This window comes from Pristiophorus japonicus, chromosome 8, assembly GCF_044704955.1.
Source record: "Pristiophorus japonicus isolate sPriJap1 chromosome 8, sPriJap1.hap1, whole genome shotgun sequence".
In the NCBI taxonomy this organism is placed as follows: Eukaryota; Metazoa; Chordata; class Chondrichthyes; family Pristiophoridae; genus Pristiophorus; species Pristiophorus japonicus.
Window position 1 is genome coordinate 183130497 of NC_091984.1, and position 27295 is coordinate 183157791.

At 45.1% G+C, this 27295-nt stretch overlaps 1 protein-coding gene across 1 annotated transcript in view; it reads right to left on the bottom strand.

Moving 5' to 3' along the window:
- Positions 1-27295, bottom strand: part of LOC139269233 (solute carrier family 2, facilitated glucose transporter member 11-like) — a 69340-nt gene that overhangs the window by 16335 nt on the left and 25710 nt on the right. The window contains exons 3-9 of the mRNA XM_070888323.1: positions 24257-24417; positions 20598-20722; positions 17540-17669; positions 11513-11661; positions 10168-10355; positions 3145-3255; positions 1976-2077 (exon numbers count right to left, since the gene is read on the bottom strand). Of these exons, the coding sequence (XP_070744424.1) occupies positions 1976-2077; positions 3145-3255; positions 10168-10355; positions 11513-11661; positions 17540-17669; positions 20598-20722; positions 24257-24417 (966 nt within the window). The remainder of the gene's footprint in view (positions 1-1975; positions 2078-3144; positions 3256-10167; positions 10356-11512; positions 11662-17539; positions 17670-20597; positions 20723-24256; positions 24418-27295) is intronic.

The following is a 27295-nucleotide window of genomic DNA, read 5'->3' on the forward strand; positions in this document are numbered from 1 at the left end:
GGATAACTCCCTGCTCTTCTTCAAAATAGTGACATCGGAACTTTACGTGGTTTAACATCTCATCTGAAAGACGGCACCTCCGACAGTGCAGCGCTCCCTCCCTCAGCACTAGAGTCAGCCTGAATTTTGTGCACAGGTCTCTGGAGTGGAATGTGCATCTGCAGTTTAATTTACAGAGCCTGTGTAACTATCTGTGCTCACATGTTGTAGGTCTGGGGCTGTTCCTGAACTTTTCCAGGGAACGAGTCACTTTCTTTTGAAGCTGTTGGTCAGCTTTTGCTAGCTTTCTAGGTTGGTAGGTGAGCTGATATGATTTGACACCATTTATCTCATTGGATCCAGGGTTTGGGATGTGGGAGGTCATTTTCAAAGAACATGGAGAACCTCAGTGGATTTCGGAAAACCATGGATGCACTGCCCGTAAATGCTTGTGGTGAGCTGGCACCAACACAGCAATGGAAAATTAGTGTGATGTCTTTTCTCTTTGTTTTTCACGAAGAGAGTGGGTGAGGGCTGTTAAAATCAGTGCCAGTGCCTGCATGGTGATCAGACGACGGCATGAAAGAAACCCAGTGCGCAAGATGAAAGCTGGGTGACACAGTGTCCCCACACTGCAAATAATTATCAACATCTCTGAAACACTGTGTACTCTGATGCTCAGGCTGTTTGTACAGAGCTCAAGCCAGCATGCCACAAATCAGAATCATCCTGTTTATACGACAGGAAGTGTTGTGGCAACGTTGGCCCATTGGGTAATTTGTTGCGGCAGCTGCTGTTCATCGGCATGTGCGGCCCTTGGGAAAAGGAAACCAAATGTAATCAAAGACTGGCAAGAAGTGGAATTATTTTCCTGATTCCCTCTCCATAACACAGTTCACAAACTGCTGCCCTTAGTATCCGGGAGACACGTAGGTCACAGCAACAAAGCCAGCGAAAATTTATTTAAATTGACTTCCCATTTTAAGGCCTGTTAATTCCATAACATCCAGAAGCCCCCCACACTGAACCTCATCAGGAAGGGGAACGTACAACTTCAGAACTTCCCGGGATGAGAGTCCTGAACCTGGAGCTAATTTCCAGGATACCAGTCCTGAGTGTGGTGAATGTGGGTTGCAGCGTGATGAATTGTTTACCACCAGTAGATGCCGTTCCACTGGTGTATCAGAAGCTGGGTGAATTGGCACACTGTAGTACCCCTCGAATAATATGCAGCAGCCTGTGCCCATCCATATTTATTGAGCATCTCCTGAATGATGGCACAGCATCTTGGCCCTGGACTGAAGACTGTGCTGTGAATGGTGAGGCCTCAACTCTACTTTTGAAATTGACAGTAACCATGAGAGAGTCACATGTTCAATGTAGGTACACGTGTAGGCCATTCTGACCCTCAACTGTGTGCTGCCATTCCAATAGATCATGGCTGATCTGTACTTCAATTCCATTAACCTGCCATTGATACCCTTTCCTAACACAAATCTATTGACCTCAGTGTTGAAAGCTTCAATTCACCCAGCATCCACAGCCATTTTTGAGGAGAGAGTTCCAGATTTCTATTACAATTTGTGTGAAAAGATGTTTCCTGATTTCAGTCCTGAATGGCCTGGCTCTAATGTTAAGATTACGCCTTTGTTCTCTATTCCCACCAGAGGAAATAGATTCTCTTTATCTGTCCTATCGAATCATTTTAGCATTTCAAAAACCTCCGTTCGACCACCTTTGTTATGCAACCCATCCTCATCATTGAACCCTTTCCTCCGATAAGTGAGTTCTATTACCTGATTCTTCTGAACTTATTCCCATAAGGCATGGAACTGTTCTTGACACTCTTTCAACCCTTCACTAATGTTGACAGTTCTTGTCTTTTCAACAGAGAGGGTAACAAACACAGTCCTGTGTAATTATTAATGCCAGTTTAAAAGAATGTTGTCAACAATGGCGGCTCCCTTCCCCTTGGTCCCACTCAGATAACACTCACCTGCAGTGAAAAGGTAACTGTCAACAGTGCTGTCCACAGACTCATAAACCCTAATCCTCCACAGAGGAGGGTTTTTCTCCCAGCTCGTTCAACGAAGAATCCCTGTGCAACAAGATTCATAAAAGAAAACATTCAGCAACAGTGAAGCTCTGCTATTGGAAGTCATTGACTTGAGGAGAAGCTGAGATACATTCAGTAAAGGAGCTCCAATGTGCGTTAAAAGAACTGCTCATTGGGTCCATGAGTCTCTAATAGTGGCTTTTGGTTATAAACTCAAGTCAAGAGGACCCAGTTAATAGCAGAGTGCATGATGGCATCATAGAGGTGTCTGGGTATCACTGAGTTTCATGCACCATCATGCCCTGTGAAACTCTCAGTACCTATTGGTACATGCCAGAGAATCCTGGTCAGGTAAGTAACATGGGGCAGCTCTTGAATCTGCTCTCAGCTCTTCTAACTAGGCATTATTGAACTAAAGTGCAATATATCCTTAGTCAGCAAATGGAATAGAAATTTCCTGAGCTTGCTACAGTTGTCCAGTCTCTGGGTACTGTGTACAGTTGCAGCACTGTGTCAGATTGTGCCGGGACCGAGTATTTTGGCTGTGAACACAGCACATTAGTCACCAAGATTCAAGATCTGAGATACAAACTGATTCCGCTATAGTTTTAAACATTTATTTCCCTTTAAAGAGGCAGTAAGACCTCTGCAATGCAGATTGTGGGTGTCACAGTGTGATGAAGCAGATGCATTAGTGTAATGATATCCGACATCTCTGACACAATTTCCTTCCATGCTGCACTTGCAGACCCAGGCGAGTTAGAGTGTCACTCTTTAGATCACTGTCACAGCAGTCTGAACAGTGGCAAAGTGGTGTGGGACCAGTCTGATTGGCAGATAGGAGCTCGTCTGAACTCAATGGGACTGAGAGAGCTGCAGCTCTTTACACACAATAGATACTGTGCATGACCTCAGGCAGCCTGCGAGGATTCAGCCTTCAATAGCTATACCCATTGATAAAAAAACAAGTCACAAACAGGAGGGAGCCCAGCCTGGAGAAAGCAGCTTTTGAACTAACTAACCACAGCTAACTAACCAAGACCTGAAGCTCCTGTAATCTGTGGCTTCTATTCTCCATCACCAATAATCCAGTTCAACATTGTACCTACACAGATCAGCAAGGTGAAAAATTCAATCAGTCCTGTTCCAATGGAAACATATGGTATTGTCTCATGTGGAATTCCTACTGCATGGAAAATCTCAAAAGCATAAGAATAGATCTGGAAAACAAAATTTGTATAAAGGTACTTTGAGAATGGAAGTTTTGTTTAATAATGCATGATCATACAGTGTACAATATTCACTGTTCCTCCTAAACTATCCAACACGTTCCTTCATTGAATCATAGAATGATACAGCACAGAAGGAGACCATTCGGCTCAGCGTGCCTGTGCCAGCTCTTTGAAAGTGATATCCAATTAGTCCCATTCCCCCGCTCTTTCCCCATAGCACTTTAAATGTTTTTTTTTTTAAGTATATGTCAAATTCTCCTCCCTGCCACCACAATGCATTGAAATTAAGAACCATGATGCCTCTTACTCTAACTAAAAACTGTGGAGCTACTTACCTCCCTCAACTGTTCCTTCTCCCTACAATCCGCAGCAGTGACGGGATGTCCAATCCTAAATATGCTCAAAGTGTCAGAGTCACGAATTACAAATAAACAAAACTAGAGAAAGGGAATTAAAAAAATCTGTAACTGTGCCACATTATTCGCAGGCAACCTGAGCTGCTTCCATGGCAGGCCGCACCAGAATGTGCTCACATGAAACTTGCAGGGCTTATCCCTTTGATGACATGGAGCCAACCTCACACAGCTTTTGGAATAAGAAGATCAAAGGCCAGAAACTGAGGGAGAGAGAGCCTGGAATGGGGAGACACAGAGCCTGGAATGGGAGGAGAAAAACCGTGGTGCATGGAACATAGGACCAGGCGGAGGCCATTCAGCCCCTCATTCCATTCAATTAGATTATGGCTGACCTGTACCTTAACTCCATCTCCTTGCCTTGGTCCAGTAACCCTTAATACCCTTTCCTAACAAAAATATAACAATCTCAGTTTTGACATTTTCAATTGACCCCCAGCCTCAACAGCTTTTTAGGAGAGGGCCACAATCCTTTAGTGTGAAGGTGCTTCCTGATTTCACGCCCGAACGTCCTGGCTCTAATTTTAAGGTTATGCTCCCTTGCTCTGGACTCCCCCACTAGAGGAAATTGTTTCTATCTATCTACCCTATCAACTCCTTTGATCACCCTAAATACCTCAATTAGATCACCCCTGAGAGACAAAGCGAGTGTAGGAGTTAAGGGAAGTTTCTCAGACTGGCAGAAAGGGGCCAGGATATCCTGCAGGGATCCGTGTCATGACCACAGTCGTTCACCATATACCTGGAAGCAGATGGTATCAAATAGATAAAAATGTGAAAGACTGCACCAAAAATACAGAAAGACATCAGCAGTTCATTATAGGAGAAGGAATAGGGAGGCCACCTACTCCTTAGAAGTTTAAAAAACAAAATGGAGTAGAGGAGCAAAGAGATCTAGGACTGCAGATTCATAAATTGCTAAAAGTAGCAATACAAGTTGATAAGCACATAATGGTAGATTTTGACTTTGTGCAACAGTGTAAAAAGGGTCAGCATGAGTGGGCAACTGTTTTACATCTCTTTCAACGGAGTTCAATGGAAAAAACGGGCTGTCGATTCGCGATCACTCATTTTACACTATCGCACAAAGTCAAGCTCTACCCCAATGAGTGCACACAAAGTGCTGAAGGTTCCTATCTAAAGGAATGGAATATGAAAGCAGAGAGGTCATGCTAAATTTATATCAAACTTTGGTTAGATTACACTTGGAGTATTGTGTGCAGTTTTGGTCTTCATTGAAGAAAGTGCAGAACAGATTTATAAAAATGTTAGCAGGACTGAGTGGATGCAGTTATTAGCAACGATTGAGCAAGCCTTTCTCTGGGAAAGAGACTAAGAGGAGACCTGATAGAGGTCTTTAAAATTATGAAGGGGTTTGATGGGGTTGCATATATAGAGAAATTGTTTCCACTTGTGGCTGAGTCCAGAACAAATTCAGGAACGAATTTAGTCAGAATTGCTTTACACAGAGGGTGATGAGAACGTAGAACTCATTGCCACAGGGAGTGGTGAAGCAGAGAGCATTAATGCATTTAAAGGGAGACTTGACGATTATATGAGGACAAAGGCAAAAGAGGGATATGGAGGCAGGGTAGGAATTAGAATTACAGAAGGTTTGTGTGGAACATAAACACCGGCATAGACCAGTTAATAATAATAACTTTTATTTATATAGCACCTTTAACAATGTCAAACATCCCAAGGTGCTTCACAGCAGTGTCAACAAGACAAAACAGATAAATGTGGCACCAAGACACAAAAGAAGAAATTAAGCCAAATGACCAAAAGCTTGGTTAAATGGTTAGCTTTTAACATAAGAACATAAGAAATAGGAGCAGGAGTAGGCCATATGGCCCCTCAAGCGTCTTAAAGGAGGAAAGACAAGTAGAGAGGCGGAGAGGTTTAAGGAGGGAGTTCCAGAGCTTAGGGCCCAGGCAGCTGAAGGCATGGCCACCAATGGTTGAGCAGTTATAATGGCAGATGTTCAAGAGGGCAGAATTTGAGGAGCACAGACATCTTGTGGGGTTGTGCAGCTGAAAAAGATTACAGAGATAGGGAGGGGCAAGGCCATGGAGTGATTTGTAAACAAGGATGAGAATTTTGAAATCGAGGCGTTGTTTAACCGGGAGAAATCACAGGCGTGCTGGGTGATCGGGACTTGGTGCGAGTTAGGACACGGGCTGCTGAGTTTTGGATGACCTCAAGTTTACGTTGTGTAGAATGTGGGAGGCCAGCCAGGAGTGAGTTGGAGTAGTCAAGTCTAGAGGTAACAAAGGCATGAATGAGGATTTCAGCAGCAGATGAGCTGAGGCAGGAGCGGAGGCGGGCGATGTTACGGAGGTGGAAAAAGGCGGTATTAGTTATGTCGTGGATGTGTGGCTGGAAACTCATTTCAGGGTCAAATATGACACCTAGGTTGCGAACAGTCTTGTTCACCCTCAGATTGATGCTAGGGAGAGGGATGGAGTCAGTGGTTAGGGAACGCAGTTTGTGGCGGGGACCAAAGATAATAGGTTTCGGTCTTCCCAATATTTAATTGGAGAAAATTTCTGTTCATCCAGTACTGGATGTCGGACAGGCAATCCGACAATTTAGATACCAAACAGGGGTCGAGAGACGTGATGGAGAGGTAGAGCTGGGTGGTCGAATGGCTTGTTACTGTGCTGTAGATTCTATATAATATGTGAAAAAGGGACTGAATTATGTCTGCATTTCCTCTTCGAATTGTCCCTCGCCTTTTAGACCCACTTCACCCGAAGACTGCACTTGATCTTGTCTCCCCCCCACCGTCCTGTATGCAATGTCCACGGATGATCAACAAGTATATATCAACAATTTTGTGTAAGTATTCATGCCCTGTCCAACTTTCTGTTGTCTTGATTTTTGATCATGCTTTTCTGTCAACATTTAACTTCGAAACTGAGTATATAAATCTTGTAGGCAAGCCGTAGCCTGCAGTAGTTGCAGACGTTTGCCAGTAGGTGGTGGTGTGGAGCAAGTTTCCAGGGCCATTGCAGGGAGCAGCGTGCGGTGGCCCAGCTCAGAAATCAGCACGGTCCCGGCCTGCAAGACCATCAGCAGGCCGGGCCCATTACAGGGAGCAGCGTGCAGTGGCATACCACTGCAGGGAGCAGCGCGTGCTGCTGCAGGAGGGCCATGGCTGCAAAGCCAGGTCGCTGATTGCAGTGCGGGCAGGTACAGCAGGAGGGGCGAAGGAGGGGTAAGAGTCCATAGAGGGAAGTGACCGGGGCCCAGGAGAGGCGTGAATCTGGGGCCCAGAAGAGGCGAAGGTCCAGGAGCAGCACAGGCCAGCCCACACTGCGATATGTGTGTGCGCTTGGCCTGTGCAGCAGAGCTGGTCTCCAGTTAGTCTTGGGTAATCCTTGCCACTGGACCAAGACCTTGGATTTAAAAAAAATCCAAGCACAGACATCTTCCATCCTCCAAGATGTAGTTCGGGATCTGGAATATTAGGTCTTTCATTGAAACACCTGTGAACTCATCCCTTTTTGGCGATGAAGCAAGTCATCCTCGCTTCGAGGGACTGCCTATGATGATGATGATGATGATGATGGAGCGAGTTTACGAAATCTCTCCCCAATCCCATCGCTATCTCGTATGTACAAAAAAACATATTTGTCAACTAGCCATGTACAATGTCACAGGAAATCTATTAGTATTAAATAATTGAAAGTATCCAATGTCCAAATTTCCATTTAGAAAACATTTCTGAGTAACAGCAGTTTTTCAAAATGAGTGCAGTTTCCTTAATCTGGAAGTTAAAACAAATCTATTGATTGATTCAACCATGTAGTGATTTGACTCAATTGTCATATTCTGATTGGGTCATAAAATACTAACTTAAAAATGTCTGATTAAAATAGCATGTAAATCTATCAGTCATTTTATATTAACCACCTGCCCCTATTTCTGTCTGTGACTATCAATGATATCAGCTACTGTTGAAAATGCCAGCACTGATGTACATAAAGGAAGTGCCATTGTAGTAGTGAGGGTGAATAAACATGGTTACTATATCTGCAACGGCTTCTCTTCCCGCTCCCGCATCGTTACCTCTGGTATCCCCTAAGGATCTATTCTTGGCCCCCTCCTATTTCTCATCTACATGTTGCCCCTTGGCGACACCATCCGGAAACACAGCGTCAGTTTCCACATGTACACTGATGTCACCCAGCTCTACCTCACTACCACTTCTTTCCACGGTCTCTAAGGTCAGACTGCTTGTCCGACATCCAGTTCTGGATGAGCAAAAATGTTCTCCAATTGAGTATTGGGAAGACTGAAGCCATTGTTTTCGCTCCCCGCTTCAAACTCCATTCCCTAGCCACTGACTCCATCCCTCTCCCCAACTCCTGTCTGAGGCTGAACCAGACTGTTCACAACCTTAGTGTCATATTTGACCCTGAAGTGAGCTTTCGACCACATATCCACAGCACAACTTAGACCGTCTAGTTCTACCTCCATAACATTGCCCGTCCCTTGTCTCAGCTCATCCGCTGCTGAAGTCCTCATCCATGCCTTCATTACCTCTCGACTTGACTATTCCGGCGCACTCCTGGCTGGCCTCCCACATTCCACCCTATGTAAACTAGAGGTGATTCAAAACTCGGCTTCCTGTGTCCTAACTCACACCAAGTCCCGCTCACCCATCACCCCTGTGCTCGCTGACCTACATTGGTTCCCGGTTAAGCAAAATTCTTATACTTGTTTTCAAATCCCTCCATGGCCTCGCACCTCCCTATCTCTGTAATTACCTCCAGCCCCACAACCCCCCCCCCCCCGAGATGTCTGCGCTCCTCTAATTCTGCCCTCCTGAGCATCCCTGATTATAATCGTTCCACCATAGATGGCCGTGCATCCGTTGCCTAGACCCCAAACTCTGGAACTCCCAGCCTAAGCCACTCCGCCGCAGATCAGAATTCCCTATTAACAACAACTTGCATTTATATAGCAGCTTTAATATAGCAAAACGTCCCAAGGTGCTTCACAGGAGCATTATAGTTAAAGCATTTTTGACACCGAGGCACAGAAATTGTAAAATGTGTTTTAATAAGGGACCAGCAAGCATTTTGGGGGCCAGGCAGAAACTGTACATACAGTGATAACACCATTTTTGTGAGCATTCCTCGCTAATCCAACCCAACCTACCTACCCAACCTGCATGTACCTATAGGTGTGAATTTGTAGGGGACTGCGTTGGACTGGGAAGCCTTCAGTACATGCTCACATCCTGGAGTGCAGCTTAACCCCATGATGTTTTTACCCGCATGAAATAGTTGTACAAACTATGAGGAGAGGAGAATGTAGGTAAATGCAAGGGCATCAGAAAGAAAGAACTTACCTTTATGCAGCGCCTTTCACAACCTCAGAGTGTCCAAAAGCACTTCACAGCCAATTAAGTACTTAAAACAATAAGACAAGTACGGTAGCATAGTGGTTAAGTTACTGGACTAGTAATCTTGAGCTGGTCTCCAGTTAATCTTGGGTAACCCTTGCCACTGGACCAAGACCTAGCTCTGTCAAGCCCGTGTGGTGGCTGGTGTGCAACAGCCACCACACGTTAAAACAATCCACGCACAGGCATCTTCCACCCTTCACGATGTAGTTCGGGATCCGTAATATTAGGTCCTTCATTGAAACACCTGTGAACTCATCCCTTTTTGGCGTGGAAGCAAGTCATCCTTGCTTCGAGGGACCACCTATTATGAGTAATCCAGAGGCCTGGACTAATAATCTGGGGGCATGAGTTCAAATCCCACCAAGGCAGCTGGGGAATTTAAGTTCAATTAATTTTTTTAAAAATCTGGCTAGTATTAGTAATGGGGACCATGGAACTACTGGACTGTCATACAAACCCATCTGGTTCACTAATATCCTTTAGGGAAGGAAATCTGCCGTCCTTACCTGGTCTGGCCTATATGTGACTCCAGACTCACAGCAATGTGGTTCACTCTTAACTGCCCTCTGAAATGGCAGCTCATCATCACCTTCTCAAGGGCAATGAGGGATGGGCAATAAATGCTGGCCTTGCCAGCAACGCCCACAACCCATGAACAATTTTTTTTAAAAGTTGCTATAAAATAAAAACTGGAAATACTCAACAGGTCAGGCAGCAGAGAGAAACAGAGTTAATGTTTGGAGTTTTGGGTGAAAGGTCATCGAACTAAAACCGCTGAGTGTTTTCCAGCATATTCTGTTTTCATTTCAGATTTCCAGCATCTGCAGTGATTTATTTTTGCTTCAGCTGTTATAAAATACCCAGTCACTTCCTCTATGTAAGTCCTGCAACAACCACTAGGGTGTGTTCTAAAGTCAGACTCTTATGGGGAGGCTGACTTTTTCTCCCTGACTATGGAAAGTTTGGTTTTTCCCTTGACAACATTCCTGAGGATGGAAGCTCAATATATGTGCGCACCAATCTACGTCCTACTCCTTTGCGCTTTACCAGTCATCTGTCAATACTTACAGCATTGATTCCACTGAGCTGTATAAAAAGCGACATCATCATGTTGATGACAAGTTGGCTTCGTACGGAGGGGTCCCTGCACAGCTCCCACACACTCCTTGCCCTTTCACCCCTTATCGCTGTCCGTTCAGCCTGCATTTCCTCAAGCTCTTGACTAAAATCACGCTTGCCCCATAGTCTTTGAAGTGCTGTGAGTAAAACAAATGGAAGCAAGGAAGATGTAAGCTTAGTGTAGGGAAACACGTAGAGGTGCATTGTGTTTGCCTGCTGCTCTAAGGCACTGTTTGTATTTCAAGAGGCCATGAAAGTAGACAGAGGTCTCCTTTCAATCACAGCTGGATATGCTCGCAGCAAAATCTTAATGTGACCTTCATGAGTTGAAGATGGTTAACTGGTTTAGCAGGCCCAGTCCTGTGCATCTTGAACGTATTAGGACTGAATTGTTGGAGTTATTCTATTTCAAGCCCTTTCCCAACACACTAACAACCAGTTCAGCTTCTGTTATCGGAGTTTGCCCAGAGGGTCTGGGCCAATCAAAAACCAACAGCGGCTCCTGTCAGTATCGCTATGACCAAGCAAATTGGAGCTAAAAGCCTCTAAGGTCTACAATTAAGGGCCAAGTAATTGATAGAGGTGCTTTTTTAATCACAACTATATTCTGCACAGCACAGGGAGAATTCATCCTGAAATTACAACACCATTTAGAAACATCTTGGGAAAAGCATCATTGTAAGAAAGGTTTCTTATTAAATAGGACCTTAGAGTTTGACTCATTAGCAGACATGGGTATCACAACAAAGAGTGTTGTTCCAATATGAGGCGTTTAATCTATTCAACAGTCCCAATACAGTTCAAGTGCATTATGGAACGATACAACGGAGCCCAATTATACTGCTATCATCCATGTAGAGCAGAATGGCCAGTAATTACTCCCATTATTCTTCTTCGTGGAAGGCCACAGTGGCCTACTTCTTCTGTCAATGCAAGAGGACTGCATGGCTGTGTGAATTGAGTACACAATCAGTCATGGCACTCTGCAAACCTTTTATCCAATGACTGGCTACTCAATGTACGACTGCAGACCAGACCAAGGCTGAAATTTCAGATGTCTACTTTCCTGAACTGTCCACTCCCGATAAACACATACCAGCTTGAAGCACTGAATTGCAATGGACCAATCCTCTTCCAATTACTTAAGCCTTCTTGGCAACTAGTACCATGGTTACCCGGATTCAACTGTACTGTTGAGTGTTACAAATAATTGGCTCTTTATGTCCACATTATAGCTACAGAAATTGACTAAAACTTTAAAGTATCACCCAGGAGATAAACTGTTGTCACTTGCCATTCATGGACAAAGCCCTGTTTCCTTTGTCAATCAGGAGGTATCTGGGGCTCTCGGGAAACCAGGGCAGGGTAACAAGCTGTATAAAGGCAGGTATGGCATTGAAGGCCATCAGTAAAGGCCATGAACTTTCACTGCCTAAAATCTCTCTGCAGAAACAAAAAGAGCACATAACACAAAGAGTCGAGATATAGTTAATAATTCTAAAAGTTTTTCAGATACATTTATATCTAGAAAAAATCGGCCTGTTCAAGTCAAACCAATCTTGCAGTTCGGATGGAACATTAAATTTACCAGCTAGCCTGGAGTGAGATACTCTCCAGGCCGGAATGATACACCCTCCAAGCCAGAGTGAGATACCCTCTAGTCTGGTGTGAGATAAAAGTGCAACATATGAGCAAACTGATCCCTCCATCTTTACTCCTTCATTGTTGCTTTCCGTCGCTAAACCGGTCAGGGAAATTGAATCCTAAACAGGCACATGGTGTCCAATATGGCGGCAGGAAGCACAGTGTCATTAGGAGCCAGAACTGTGCTACCCGCCACAATGGATCGGGCTTCTCTGTAGGTGCCAGGGCACTCACCAGAACTACTTAAAGGAATAAATAATGTTTGTAAATAAGGGTCCTAAGCTTGTTGTAGGACCCTTTTGTGATATTGGACTGTCCCAGTGCCTGACTCGCCACATGATAAACTTGCCCAGCAACTCCTGGCACTAACAGGCAGGAAGGACTCTTCCCCGGCGTGGTTTAAATGGATCATGCAGTACTTACAGGTTTGCTAATTTGTTACTTCAGACTGCGGGTTAACCTTGCCAGTTTTTTGGCCTGTTTTCTGACTCTGGAAGATTAACTTCGACTGCTGAGGAGAAGATTTTGCTGGTGTTGCACTGTTTATGGCTGCCTTCTAAACAATTTGACTGCAGAGTTTTGGGGGCAAATATTTGGGGTGCTGAAGCATTACTTCAGGTGCTTGCAATGTTCCAGGGAGTCCTTATACATTCCCCACTGAAGTGCCTAAAATCATTAGAGCGAGCTGCATGTCGCATTGGACAGAGGTCTCACAACGGACTTCATTGAGACAGCAGGAAGACATTATGGAGCAGGAGGCAAACAGTGCTTTTGCTTCTTCTGCTGAGTGCTGCAGATGTTGAACTTAGATATCTGAGGCTTCACTTTCTGCTTAACAAAATGATGGCACGATGTGACATGTAGTTGGAATTATTTTTATTTACAATTTCTTTGGATACAGTGCCAAAGTGTACATGTTGTATTTGTTCAATTTCCTACTGTCCCTTTCAGGACAGTCGTGGGCTTCTGCACAAGATTGAGATTCCTGGTCCTGGTACACTTGGCCCTCTCGATGACGGTCCAGAAGAGTTGGGTGTCTGCGGCGTCAAAGTGCTACGTGTGTAAGAAACACGGGCTGATTCCATAGTCAGGCACTCTCAGTATGGAATGGCGTCCAAAGGGATCGCAAACTGGGAAATCCTGGGCCAGCAGTGCCTGATTTCCCCTCTGTTGATTTAAGTAGCAGGGGATCTCAATGAGATTTTGGAATCCCTCTGTGCTTGTTCGGGCGGAGTCTAAAACGAGCTGCAGGTTCACTATTGCCCCTTTTGCACTATTGCCTGAGATAACTTTATACCCCAGTGTCTCGTGTTACTGTGGTGACCACTGTAATGGCAATAAATGCTGCTCCCTCATCTGTGGCAGACTGCTGGTCATCCATCTCAGAGGTCTGTAAGGGGCTTCTCGATGTAGTGCACGTGCTCAGTAAGCCATTGCTGGGGTGCAGATGTTGGTGAGCAATTGCATCCTAATAAACGTCATCAGGTCACTCAGCAAGCCTGACATCCACCCTCCTGGCTGCTCATGAATGGTGTCAGCTGTGGTTCAGTTGGTGAGTAGCACCCTCACTTCTGAGTCATAAGGTTGTGGGTTCAAGTACCACTCCAGAGACTTGGGGGGGGCCCGAAATTCCCTTTTGTGCGCCTCCTGTTAGCACCTCCGGGGGCGCTAACGGGGCACAAAACTGCTTTTGCCCAGGCGGAGGGTGTGGGGGAGAGGGGGGGCACTACCGACTCCTGTGAAATTGGGTGGGGGTTAGCGGGGGTGTGAATGCAGTAGCATCACGCCCCGCTGGTAGCTCCGGGCCGCCGTGCGGGCGATGATGACGAACCGCGGTGGCTCCTTTCCGCACCAGTCTCGCGGGTCGCGAACTGGTCCACACAGCCACCATGGGGCGAAAGTTAAAGGGGAGGTGCGCTGCGCCGCCCGCCGCCATCTTTTTCCTCAGCCACTCACCGGTCGGGCCGTTGTGCATCGATGTCGCGGGGTCCGGACCCGCCATCGTGCAGCCCCGCATTCCGTCTCTGGGCCGGGCTGCGGCCACGGCACCTCACGTCCCTGGTGGCCCAGTGGAGGCCATCAAAGGGGCCTGCTGAGCTCGCAGCATCCCTCCCCTTTAACGGAAGGGGAGGGAGTGCTTGAAACACGTTAGTGCTCTGCGATGCGCCCAGGTAGCATCCGCGATCACGCCCCAAAAGGATTGCGCTCCACTTCCTGTGAGGGGCGGTACCGCGAGTTTCGCTTCCGGGGCGGGACTTCTGTGTCGGGCGTAGAACGTCTGACCTCGGAGAGATTACTGCCCCCAACTGGGGCAAAGGCCAATTTCGCCCCCTTGATCTGTCGGAGGTGCCATCTTTCAGATGGGACGTTAACCTGAGGCCCTGTCTGTTCCCTTAGGTGAATGTAAAAGATCCCATGGCACTATTTCGAAGGAAAGCAAGGGGGTTCTACCCAGTGTCATGGCAAATATTTATCCCCCAATCAACATCACAAAAACAGATTATCTGGTCATTATCTCATTGATGTTTGTGGGACCTTGCTGTGTGCAAATTGGCAGCTGTGTTTCCTACATTACAACAGTGACTACACTTCAAAAATGTACTTCATTGGCTGTGAGTGACTTAGGACATCCTGAGGTCATGAAAGGTGCTATATAAATGTCAGTTCTTCTTTTTCAACACCTTTCTGCCCCTCATCACCACTGTGTCAGAGTAAAGCCAAGTGATCCCTTATGTCCCTCATTATCTATGAGCTTCGAGATGTTTGAATATGGGCTGGCATTCAGTGTAGGTGTGAATGGTGACATGTGGTGCTTTGGCACAAGGTGCTCTTCAGTTTATGATGCAGATCCTGTTATCCTCCATCTGTAATGAGAGCACGGGCTACATTTCTGAGCACGTAGCGGACTTCTCTTTGAATGTGACAAACTGTAAAACTGGTAAACACACCCCGTGGGTATGTTGCCTGCTTGGCAGACCTGAGGAGAAAGCATGAATTTGGTTCATTCCTGCTCCTCCCTCCCACCTCCTACTTGAAGAATGCTCGGGTCCTCTGTATGGACAGTCTGTCACTAGTGCAAACCCTCGTCCTATAACCTACGAACACGAGTACAGATTTCTGACTAACCATCTGTATGTAAATAATGAAAAGCTGCAACTTGTCTCCCTTGAATCTTCTTTTCTCCATTGAAAATGTTAAATTTTATGCATCTCTCCTCACAACTCAAGGCCCCAAGTCCCAGAATAACTCTCGTCACTCTTCTCTGAAGCCTCTCCAATGTATCTTTAACCTTTTGAGGCTAGGATGCTCCAAAACTGTGTCCAGGGGAGAAGATTGCCTCACTATCTGAAAAACATGTCTAGCACATAGAGCAAATCTTTTCCCATATTCCAAGTGTGGCTTCGTCAAGATTAGAATAATTTGTCTTGATTTATAGTGAAATGCCCTTGAGTTGCACCCAGCACATGGTTAACTCTGTTGACAGTAGATTCACCACGGACAATAAAAGGACAATAATGACATCCAGGTTTGTTTCCACCTGTGCTTCAGGATATTCCTTTATTGCAATGTCATAGGTTTGTTTGCTGTAGCAATCATCTCTCTTGTTGATGGGACTTGAGACTCTTCCAAACCCACCATAGTCAGCTGAAGCTATACTGAGGATAACATCAGGGCGCCACCTAGTGGAGCTGTGGCTAATATGCCAGTCCAATCTGAGGGTGACTCAGCGGCGACCTCCATATCGTATTCCTCTGAAAGCTGATGTGAGTCATCTGTAAATGTACCGACAATATTTAGCATTATTAAAAGTTGCTTTTATAATCCTATCATGTATCTATCTCACAGATTTTGTTCTACAGCCACATTTGAAGTTTAAAGTTGCACTAATCTATACTATAGTACTTTAAAATAATGTTACTGCATTCAAGTGCTGATAGGTGCCATTTAAACTTACCAATTAGGTAGCGAATACAATATTGTTTAGCTTTCATGACATTTGCAATCTAAATATTTTTCTACTTATCATAAGAATGTTTCCAGTTTTGTGGAATAAAAGTATTTTTTTAATATAAGAGATCACTTCGTTGTCCTGTACCTGCTTTTCTTCACCCAGCGGAACTTTCCTCTTAAATTCAGACAAAGTACGAGATGAGTCCTCACTGGGCCATGTAATCGGAAGCTTAGCTGTCGAAGACTTCCTGCGAATCAGCATCCTCAAACTGCCCCACTTTCCCCACTGGGTTCGGTCTTTATTTACACATTAACATGGCGCGTGGTTCCCACTGCCCCATACAGGCCGCTTTAATCACACATTTTCTGAAGGGCATCTGCAACGATCTGTCTCCAGGTAACAAAATACTGAGATGCAATTGTGTTGTGACCTATCAGCACTCACCTGTGGAGGCCAGGGACAAGGGTCCAGGGACATGGGTTTCCTGCTGTAAGTGTTTGTAATGGAGGAATTATGTTAAACAATATTATGAATGTAACATCTGAGAAGATTCTCTATTGCTGGGCGACAGTGCTTTCATTGTAGTGAAACATATTTATCATGAGCGAGTCCAAGGTAAGGTTGGGGGCAGCATAGAATCCATTTACCAGGTCTATGAGTGACAGGACTAGAGATGAAGCCCCTTACTGGGGTAACTTTCTCCTTCACCGCCCATTATAGAACATGCCCAAATTTCATTTCCATTGACGATTCACTAGCGCTTGTTTTACGCTATAGCACAGCGTCGATATTAACCCCAGGGTCCCAGCTGATGAATTTACTAATTTCATCCAGATTGGCAGTAGGGACACTACAGTTGGATTCGCCTCTGAGTTACGGAGCAGAAGAATTGGCCAGTGTTCCTCATCACTATCCAATGAGCCTTGTAGGAAGTGCTTTGTGTGAATATTGGGCAAGGACACGAGCAAGCTAGGTAGCGATGTCCTGCACGAACACATTGTCACCATTTACTATCTGTGGTCACACATGAAGAGGTACCAGACAGCAACTGTACCCTGCAAGGAGTCAACATCTACAGAGAGCAGAGGAAAGAAAATTGGCGGAATAAGGAGGGAAAGTGTTTTGATAAAAGCATCAGTGGTGGATATCAGTTATCAGATACATAGACTGTAAATCCCTCTTCAAGGGGAGGCCTATTTGATAGCTCAGTGACCACTGTAGAAGCAGCACCTTGGAGGGAGAGGATGCAGGTTTGATTCATCACTCCACTCAGCTGTGTATCTGAGCTGTGGTGTACATTGAGACACTGAAGCAGGGGAAGAGGCAGCAAAACCCACTGACATGTCCTCAATGGGCATGACCCTGGAGCATATCTTGGATCAAGCCACCCACCAATGACAGCATGACCTCTGACAGGAATAAAAATGGTAATGAATTGCAAAAAAAGTGGGGAATTTAAGCACTCCAGTCACCATACAATCCTGAATGCTCGAAAAGGAGGTATCTGTACATTTGCTGAGGCACCTCAATCCTCTCTTTGTCCCATATTTTATGCCTGAGAACAGATAGTTTCCTGTAGTGACATTGTGAAGTATCACTGTGGAATGGAAAGGACTGCCTGCAGCTCTCTCGCTCCTGAATGAGCTCCACTCCCACACTGGTGGTCACACTGTGACAATGTAAGCCTCCATGTGTGATTGTCGTACACATTGCAAATAGACTGACCTGAGTCCAATGATCTGTCCTAAGCATTTACCAACAGAAATGAATATTGCTGTGGTGATGGTCACAACCCCTCGCAACTTCTTCGGCGAACACTCCATGAGGTACATGCAGTGAATATTCATACCAATCCCTTCAAACAGAAAGGAAATAAAATACCAATGTTAATTGTTACATTTGTTGGAAGATTGAAGGAACATGAGGTACAATTCTCCTTCAGTACAATTCTCTCTTTAAACAGAGTTACAGTTCTGTTTAGTGGACAGGAAATGGACTGACCCAGGACAGGTAGGGGACTGACCCAGGACAGGAAATGGACTGACCCCAGACAGTTAGGGGACTGACCCTGGACAGGAAAGAGACTGACCCTGGACAGGTAGGGGACTGACCCTGGAGAAAAATGTTTGAAAAATTATACTTCTAATCACCTTGAAAGAAAATGTTGCAGTAACTAGAGGCGCGCGAGAGACACCAATAAACATAGAAACATAGAAACACAGAAAATAGGTGCAGGAGTAGGCTATTCGGCCCTCGAGCCTGCACCACCTTTCAAGAAGATCATGGCTGATCATTCACCTCAGTACCCTTTCCTGCTTTCTCTCCATACTCCTTGATCCCTTTAGCCATAAGGGCCATATCTAACTCGTTCTTGAATATATCTAACGAACTGGCATCAACAACTCTCTGCGGTAGGGAATTCCACAGGTTAACAACTCTGAGTGAAAAGGTTTCTCCTCATCTCGGTCCTAAATGGCTTACCTCTTATCCTTAGACTTTGTCCCCTGGTTCTGGACTTCCCCAACATCGGGAACATTCTTCCTGCATCTAACCTGTCCAGTCCTGTCAGAATTTTATATGTTTCTATGAGATCCCTCTCATTCTTCTAAACTCCAGGCCCAGTCGATCCAGTCTCTCCTCATAGTCAGCCCAGCCATCCCGGGAAGCAGTCTAGTGAATTTTCGCTGCACTCCCTCAATAGAAAGAACATCATTCCTCAGATTAGGAGACCAAAACTGAACACAATATTCCAGGTGAGGCCTCACCAAGGCCCTGTACAACTGCAGTAAGACTTCCCTGCTCCTATACTCAAATCCCCTAGCTATGAAGTCCAACATACCATTTGCCTTCTTCACCGCCTGCTGCACCTGCATGCCAACTTTCAATGACTGATGTACCATGACACCCAGGTCTCGTTGCACCTCCCCTTTTCCTAATCTGCTGCCATTCAGACAATATTCTGCCTTCGTGTTTTTGCCACCAAAGTGGATAACCTCACATTTATCCACATTATACTGCATCTGCCATGCATTTGCCCACTCACTTAACTTGTCCAAGTCACCCTGCAGCCTCTTAGCATCCTCCTCACAGCTCACACCGCCACCCAGCTTATTGTCATCTGCAAACTTGAAGATATTACACTCAATTCCTTCATCTAAATCATTAATGTATATTGTAAATAGCTGGGGTCCCAGCACTGATCCCTGCGGCACCCCACTAGTCACTGCCTGCCATTCTGAAAAGGACCCGTTTATCCCGACTCTCTGCTTCCTGTCTGCCAACCAGTTCTCTATCCACGTCAATATATTACCCCCAATACCATGTGCGTTAATTTTGCACGCCAATCTCTTATGTGGGACCTCGTCAAAAGCCTTTTGAAAGTCCAAATATACCACATCCACTGGTTCTCCCTTGTCTACTCTACTAGTTGCATCCTCAAAAAATTCTAGAAGAGTTGTCAAGCAGGATTTCCCTTTCATAGATCCTTGCTGACTTGGACCGATCCTGTCACTGCTTTCCAAATGCGCTGCTATTTCATCTTTAATAATTGATTCCAACATTTTCCCCACTACTGATGTCAGGCTAACTGGTCTATAATTACTGGTTTTCTCTCTCCCTCCTTTTTTAAAAGTGGTGTTACATTAGCTACCCTAGGAACTGATCCAGAGTTGATAGACTGTTGGAAAATGATCACCGATGCATCCACTATTTCTAGGGCCACTTCCTTAAGTACTCTGGGATGCAGACTATCACGTCCTGGGGATTTATCGGCCTTTAATCCCATCAATTTCCCTAACACAATTTCCTGGCTAATAAGGATTTCCTTCAGTTTCTCCTTCTCGCTAGACCCTCGGTCCCCTAGTATTTCCGGAAGTTTATTTGTGCCTTCCTTCGTGAAGACAGAACCAAAGTATTTGTTCAATTGGTCTGCCATTTCTTTGTTCCCCATTATAAATTCACCTGATTCTGACTGCAAGGAACCTATGTTTGTCTTCACTAATCTTTTTCTCTTCACATATCTATAGAAGCTTTTGCAGTCAGTTTTTATGTTCCCAGCAAGTTTCCTCTCATACTCTATTTTCCCCCTCCTAATTAAACCTTTTGTCCTCCTGTGCTGAATTCTAAATTTCTCCCATTCCTCAGGTTTGCTGCTTTTTCTGGCCAGTTTCTATGCCTCTTCCTTGGATTTAACTCTATCCCTAATTTCCCTTGTTAGCCACGGTTGAGCCACCTTCCCCATTTTATTTTTACTCCAGACAGGGATGTACAATTGTTGAAGTTCATCCATGTGATCTTTAAATGTTTGCCATTGCCTATCCACCGTCAACCCTTTAAGTATCATTCGCCAGTCTATTCAGTCAATAAATATTTAACAGTTAGAATTCAATGCCAATAAAGTCACAGGAGGAAGGAGTTTAATGTCACAGGAGGGGGGAGTTTAATGTCACAGGAGGTGGGGTGAGTTTCACACATTTGCCTGCTGCCTCTCATCAAATGTTTCAGTAACTAGGGGAAGCCAGGAGATAGCGATAAGTGTACAGGTATTTAACAGTTAAGGCAGATTGTACATCGCCTTTTGTTTCTACGGGGTCAGATTTGCTCTGGTCACTAAAAATGCATTGCAACATCTTAAACACAGCACAGCATTGCCTTTGATCCCTATTCCTAGAGAAATCAGGGATACCCTGGGGTTTTATCCCATGCAATAACAACTGTATCAGAAATAGCAAATAATCAAAATCTTTCACCAACACTTACAAAGTCCAAGAAACATTCCTCGTACCTGCATTTACTCCATAGAGGAACCTTGCCATCAGGATCATCTCAAAGGATCTAGCCATCCTGCTGAAACCCACTATCAAAGCCGCCACTATTACCAATATATTGTTGAACACCAGACAGTTCTTCCTAAAACACAACACATTTGATTTGAACGGATCCATTCACAGAATTGAATGCACCATGATGGGTTATCTTGGGGTGAGAGGGGAAGGGGTTAACTAGTACTCTTTGAGGTTGAGGTAGCTTCAAGATGATGTGGCCGGTGATGAAAGTTCAGAATCAAGTCATCACATTTTGGTGGACCAGGTACCGGAGCCAGACAGGTCCGCGGTAATCTATGGTGCTGTTGATAACTGAACAGCCAGTCTGGCTCATAAAACTTGAAAGTATGGTGAACAGTGAAGAGGATAGTGATACACTTTGAAAGGACATAGACAGGCTGGTGGAATAAGCGGACATGTAGCAGATGAAGTTTACACGAAAAGTGCAAAGTGATACATTTTGGTATGAAGAATGCGGAGGCAATATAAACTAAAGGGTACAATTCTAAAGGGGATTCAGGAACAGAGAGACCTGGGGATATATCTGTACAAATCATTGAAGTTGGCAAGGCAGGTTGAGAAAAGGATTAAAAAAGCATGCAGGATCCTGGGCTTCATAAGTAGAGACATGAGTAGAAAAGCTAGTACGTTATAATGAACCTTTATAAAACACTGGTTCGACCTCAACTGGAGTATTGTGTCCAATTCTGGGCACCGCACTTTCGGAAGGCTTTAGAGAGGGTGCAGTAAAGATTTACAAGAATGGTTTCAGGGATGAGGGACTTCAGTTACATGGATAGGCGGGAGAAGCTGTGGTAGTTCTCCTTAGAGCAGAGAAGGTCGAGAAGAGATTTGATAGAGGTGTTCAAAATCATGAAGGGTTTGACAGAGTAGAGAAACTGTTCCCATTGGTGGAAGGGTCACAGACGTCACAGATTTAAGGTGATTGGCAGGAGAACCAAAGGTGAAATGAGGAAAAACTTTTTTATGCAGCGAATGGTTAGGATCTGGAATGCACTGCCTGAAAGAGTGGTGGAGGCAGATTCAATCAAGGCTTTCAAAAGGGAGTTGGATAAGGACCTGAAGGGAAAAAAAATTGCAGGGCTATGGGAAAATGGAGGGGGAGTGGAACTAGTTGAAGTGCTCTTGCAGAGAGCTGGCACAGGTTCGACAGGATGAATGGCCTCCTACTGTGCTATAACCATTCTATAATTCTATTCTATAAATTGGAACCTGGAGATGTAGACCTATCATTGGGGCTTGGGATTGTTCCCACTCAGCTTCCGATGACCTTGCCAGGCAATGCCCAATGGATACGGTGGTCCTAGTTGGACAACCAGTACACAATTTACCAGTTCTCTGGGCTGCACTGTTTTACTGGTTAAACATGTGCATCACCTCAACACACAGTTGGAGATCCCTAAAACTCAGGTCTGTAACTCTGTGCCTCAGCATTCTGGATTTTGGTAAGTGGGCTGTGTCCTTATGGATAAACACCAGAAGATTGAGAATTTTTTAGAAACTAGCAAAGGATGACTAAAAATATAATAAAGATGGAGAAAATAGATTTTACAGTAAACTTATAAGAAATATAAAAACAAACTATAAGAGCTTCTACAAGTATATAAAAAGGAAGAGAGTAGCTAAAGTAAACATTGGACCCTTAGAGAATGAGACTGGGGAATTAATAATGGGAAACAAGGAAATATTTCAACAAATATTTTGTATTTGTCTTCAAGGTAGAAGACATTAAAAGCATCCCAATAACAGTGGAACATCAGGGGGCAAAAGGGAGGGAGGGAGGAACTTAAAACAATTATTATCACTAGAGAAAAAGTACTGTGCAAACTAATGGGACTAAAGGCCCTCTTTTCTTCAGAAAAATGATTGGGGCGGTGTTTGGGGCGGCAGAAGGGTGGAAGCAAGTCGGGAACGGGGCAGAAGGCAGGCGGTGTCGTCAGTGCCCTCACTTAAAAAGGAGGGATGCTGCAAGGCCTATTGGTGCCCATTGGGCCACCAGGGATGGCTTTATCTGGGGTAAGTGGGCCGGCACCCAAGAGGGGGGTGCCGAACCTGTTGCCACCATTCTCGGGCCAACTGCAGAGTCGGCCGACAATTAAAATAAAATGGCGGCCGCGGCAGTGCCCTTTAAGGGTGGACGCGCCACCCAACCATTAGCAGCTTCCCGCCACATGAAGCTGTCGGGAACACCGACAAGCGGCCGATCGATTATTTGAGGGCAATGTCGCTTCCGGGTGGGGATTAGATGGTGCAGGAGCGGGGCAGATACCCTCTCCGCCTCAAAAAGTCAGGATGGCAATGTCCCAATCATCGGAGAGTCTGCCGCGTTACCGCCTCTTTGGATAGGGGTGGAGAAAGCACGACTGAATTGGTGAGTGCACCTACTTTATGGTCGGGGGGCAATTTTGGCCCCAAGTTATGTTCTTATGGATCCCCTTGACTTTTAGTTTTCTCTCTCAATACTCTCCTTTTGATATAGCACTGGAACAATGTTTTTGGCAATATATTATTCTGCCAGCAACATCTTCCAAGTTTTCTGATCACCGTTTTATGATACTTGTATTAATAGCACTTGCATGTAAATACCACCATGTTATGTTGCAAGGTCTCAAATACTTCCTGCAATGAATTATTTTTGATGTGTAATAACTGTTATGTAGCCAAAGACAGCTGCCATTCAGCACCAACCTTCTACCAAAAGCCATGAGATGAATGGCCAGCTCTTGCTTCCCAGTTAAAAGCTGGACAGAGAAACAAGGGGTGGCGGGGAGGGAGGGTGGGCGCGAGGGGGCGAGAAATCTGACTTGCTCCCAAAACTGGTGCACTGATGCTGGCGAGCTGCAGGGTCCACACAGGCCAGGTCTGTGGGGGAGGCGATCCCGAAAAGGGTCTCGAATGGATCGGAGTTTGTTTGTGGGCCCAGGAGGTGCACTCCCGCTTCTCTGGGCCCACACAAATAAAAACTGAAAGTTTCCTGGGCCTTTGTTTTGAGCAGCCGCCAGTGGTCCCTTTAACGATGCCTGGTTCGTTCGACCACTCAACCAATCAACACTTCGTATAACTAGGCGGAGCAAGCACGAGCCAAGCTCTTCCCATGTGCACCTGAATTTCACATTCGTCTTCCTACAGGACCCCCAATTTGCACATTTAAGGAGCCCACCGCTTATCTCAAGCGGAAACCTTGCATGACTAAAGGTCGTCGGAACCAACATGACAACCGGCATATTTTCGGTACAATTCGAGAAGGCAAAATTCAGAGGTCTAACACAGATTTTACAGCAGATAATCGGGCGGTTGTGAGCTGTATTTCTGCCACAAGAACATCAAAGCCTGAATGATTCTCCTTTCACAAATTTATGTGCTCTTACAGTCATGTATCCTACATGTTTACTGCTTGTACTATTACATATGATGTGTCACCAGAGGGCACTAAAATGGGAGACTTGTAGGTTACCTGTACAGGTGTTCCAGGCCTAGTATAAAAGGCAGGCCACCAGGTGTGATCCTCACTCTGGAGATACATTAAATGGATTAAGGTCAAGTACAACACATTGCCTCGTGGAGTCATTATCAGGGCCTCCAAAGACATAACATTTACCTTCCATATTTTACTGAGAGATGTCCAGCGATCGGTGCTCCAAACACAGCTCCAACTGGATACATTGACACAATGACCGTCCAGATCACTTTTATTGTCTGTTCCTCCATCGCTGTGCCGTGACGCTCCACCCACGTCTCATTGATAAAATACTTAATGTACTGGAATTAGAAAGTGTAGTGTTAAAATCAATATTTGTGGTGGGAGGTTTCTTTGTGCTGAGGGTAAACTGTATTCTACACTCGCCCAACTTCCTGTTTCTGTTGCCTGCCCTGTTCTAATGCAACATCCCTGGCCGGGCAAGCAGCCTGTTCCAAGGCCTTTATCAATGTTTTTCTCAAACCGCTCGCTAGAAGAACAACCCAAGGGGTGATTTGCCAATTTTTTTATGTGAATTGCCAGGTCTCAATGTATGGAGCATTATAAGCACAGATCCACACCCTCCCCCTCTGTTGTGCTATTATGCAGCCCCATTCCCTACACACACATTTTAAAATTGTTTCTTTATTTTCTTTGCCTTATTTTCTCGCCTATGCTTTGTCCTTTTGTTTCTCGGCACTCGAATTGTGCACCACTCTCCAACCAAGGGAGCGAGTGGGTGACCTGTGCACTGAATTCTATCAGCGTGATTCCCTTCAGCCGCTGTGAGGGAAAGAAAAAGGACTTGGATATATAGAACACATTTCACCCCCTCAGGATGTCCCAAAGTGCTTTACTGCCAATGAAGTACTTTGCTGAAGTGTAGTCACTGTTGTAATGTAGGGAACGCGGCAACCAATTTATACACAGCAAGATCCCACAAACAGCAATGTAATAATGGCCAGATAATCTGATGTTGATTGAGGGATAAATATTGGCCAGGACCCCGCGGATAACTGCCCTACTCTTCTTTGAAACAGTGCTGTGGGATCTTTCATGTCCATCCGAAAGGCTTAAAATCTCATCTGAAAGACGCTGCCTCCAACAATGCAGAACTCCCTCAGTGCTGCACTGGAGTGTCAGCCTGGATTATGTGCTCCAGTCTCTGGAGTGGGACTTGAACCCACCACCTTCTGACTCAGTGGTGCAAGTGCTACCCACTGAGCTATGGCTGACACCTATGCACAGATTCAGCGTGCAGATTCGGTCTCAGCCATGTCCTCAGGGGCAGCATCCTATCACCATTCATTGCCTCTTCAACACAGCATGAACCAAAGTCGTCATCCTACAATCATATCGACACCTCACCATTTGGTGACCAACAAAGATGTTCTATATTTAAATTCCCAGAAAGCAGCAGACCTCTGGAACACATTGCCGGCTGGTGTGGTGAGCGCTGACTCTCTGTATGTCTTCACAAGGGAGCTGGACCGGTTCTTGACGAGACAGAGATCGCATCATATTGAAGGCATTTGTCTTTATACACAATACTTAGTCTGTGTGATATCTTAGACTGGTTTCAATCGTCTGAGGTGATCAGAGACAAATTATCTGGAGTATTTTTTCCTTTATTGGCCCTGGATTTTTTCTCTGGGTTTTAACCTTTCCCGGGAGATTGTATGGCGTGGCAGAGTGGAGTGAGGAAGTATTTAGTCGTGATGCTCCAGCCATCATTATGAAGGGGAAGTCATGTTTGACAAATTTGCTGGAGTTCTTTGAGGTTGTAACAAACAGGGTGGATAAAGGGGAACCAGTGGATGTGGTGTATTTGGACTTCCAGAAGGAATTTGACAAGGTGCCACATAAAAGGTTACTGCACAAGATAAAAGTTCACGGGGTTGGGGTAATATATTAGCATGGATAGAGGATTGGCTAATTAACAGAGGACAGAGAGTCGGGATAAATGGTTCATTCTCTGGTTGGCAACCAGTAACTAGTGGGGTGCCGCAGGGATCAGTGCTGGGACCCCAACTATTTACAATCTATATTAACGACTTGGAAGAAGGGACTGAGTGTAACGTAACCAAGTTTGCTGACGATACAAAGATGGGAGGAAAAGCAATGTGTGAGGAGGACACAAAAAATCTGCAAAAGGACATAGACAGGCTAAGTGAGTGGGCAAAAATTTGGCAGATGGAGTATAATGTTGAAAAGTGTGAGGTCATGCACTTTGGCAGAAAAAATCAAAGAGCAAGTTATTATTTAAATGGAGAAAGATTGCAAAATGCTGCAGTATAGCAGGACCTGGGGGTACTTGTGCATGAAACACAAAAGGTACAGCAAGGCCAATGGTATCTTGGCCTTTATTGCAAAGGGGATGGAGTATAAAAGCAGGGAAGTCTTATTACAGCTATATAAGGTATTGCTGAGGTCACATCTGGAATACTGCGTGCAATTTTGGTTTCCATATTTATGAAAGGATATACTTGCTTTGGAGGCAGTTCAGAGAAGGTTCACTAGGTTGATTCCAGGGATGAGGGGGTTGACTTATGAGGAAAGGTTGAGTAGGTTGGGCCTCTACTCATTGGAATTCAGAAGAATGAGAGGTGATCTTATCGGAAACGTATAAGATTATGAGGGGGCTTGACAAGGTGGATGCAGAGAGGATGTTTCCACTGATAGGGGAGACTAGAACTAGAGGGCACGATCTTAGAATAAGGGGCCGCCCATTTAAAACAGAGATGAGGAGAAATTTCTATTCTCAGAGTGTTGTGAATCTGTGAAATTCGCTGCCTCAGAGAGCTGTAGAAGCTGGGACGTTGAATAAATTTAAGACAGAAATAGACAGTTCCTTAAACCATCTGCTGTATGTGGTAAGGGGATACGGGATTATGGGGAGCGGGCGGGGAAGTGGAGCTGAGTCCATGATCAGATCAGCCATGATCTTATTGAATGGCAGAGCAGGCTCAAGGGGCCGTATGTCCTACTCCTGTTCCTATTTCTTATGTTGTTATGTTATTTTTCCTGGTTTCCCTGTTACTTGGCTGAAGGCTACCTACTACTTGGCCTCTACTGATGCTTTCAGCAATCAACTGTTGGGACACATGGAGGAGAGGCCTGGATGTCCAACAAGTCCTCTTTCCATTTGCACAGAAGTGTTTGGTTTCTACCCAGCACTGC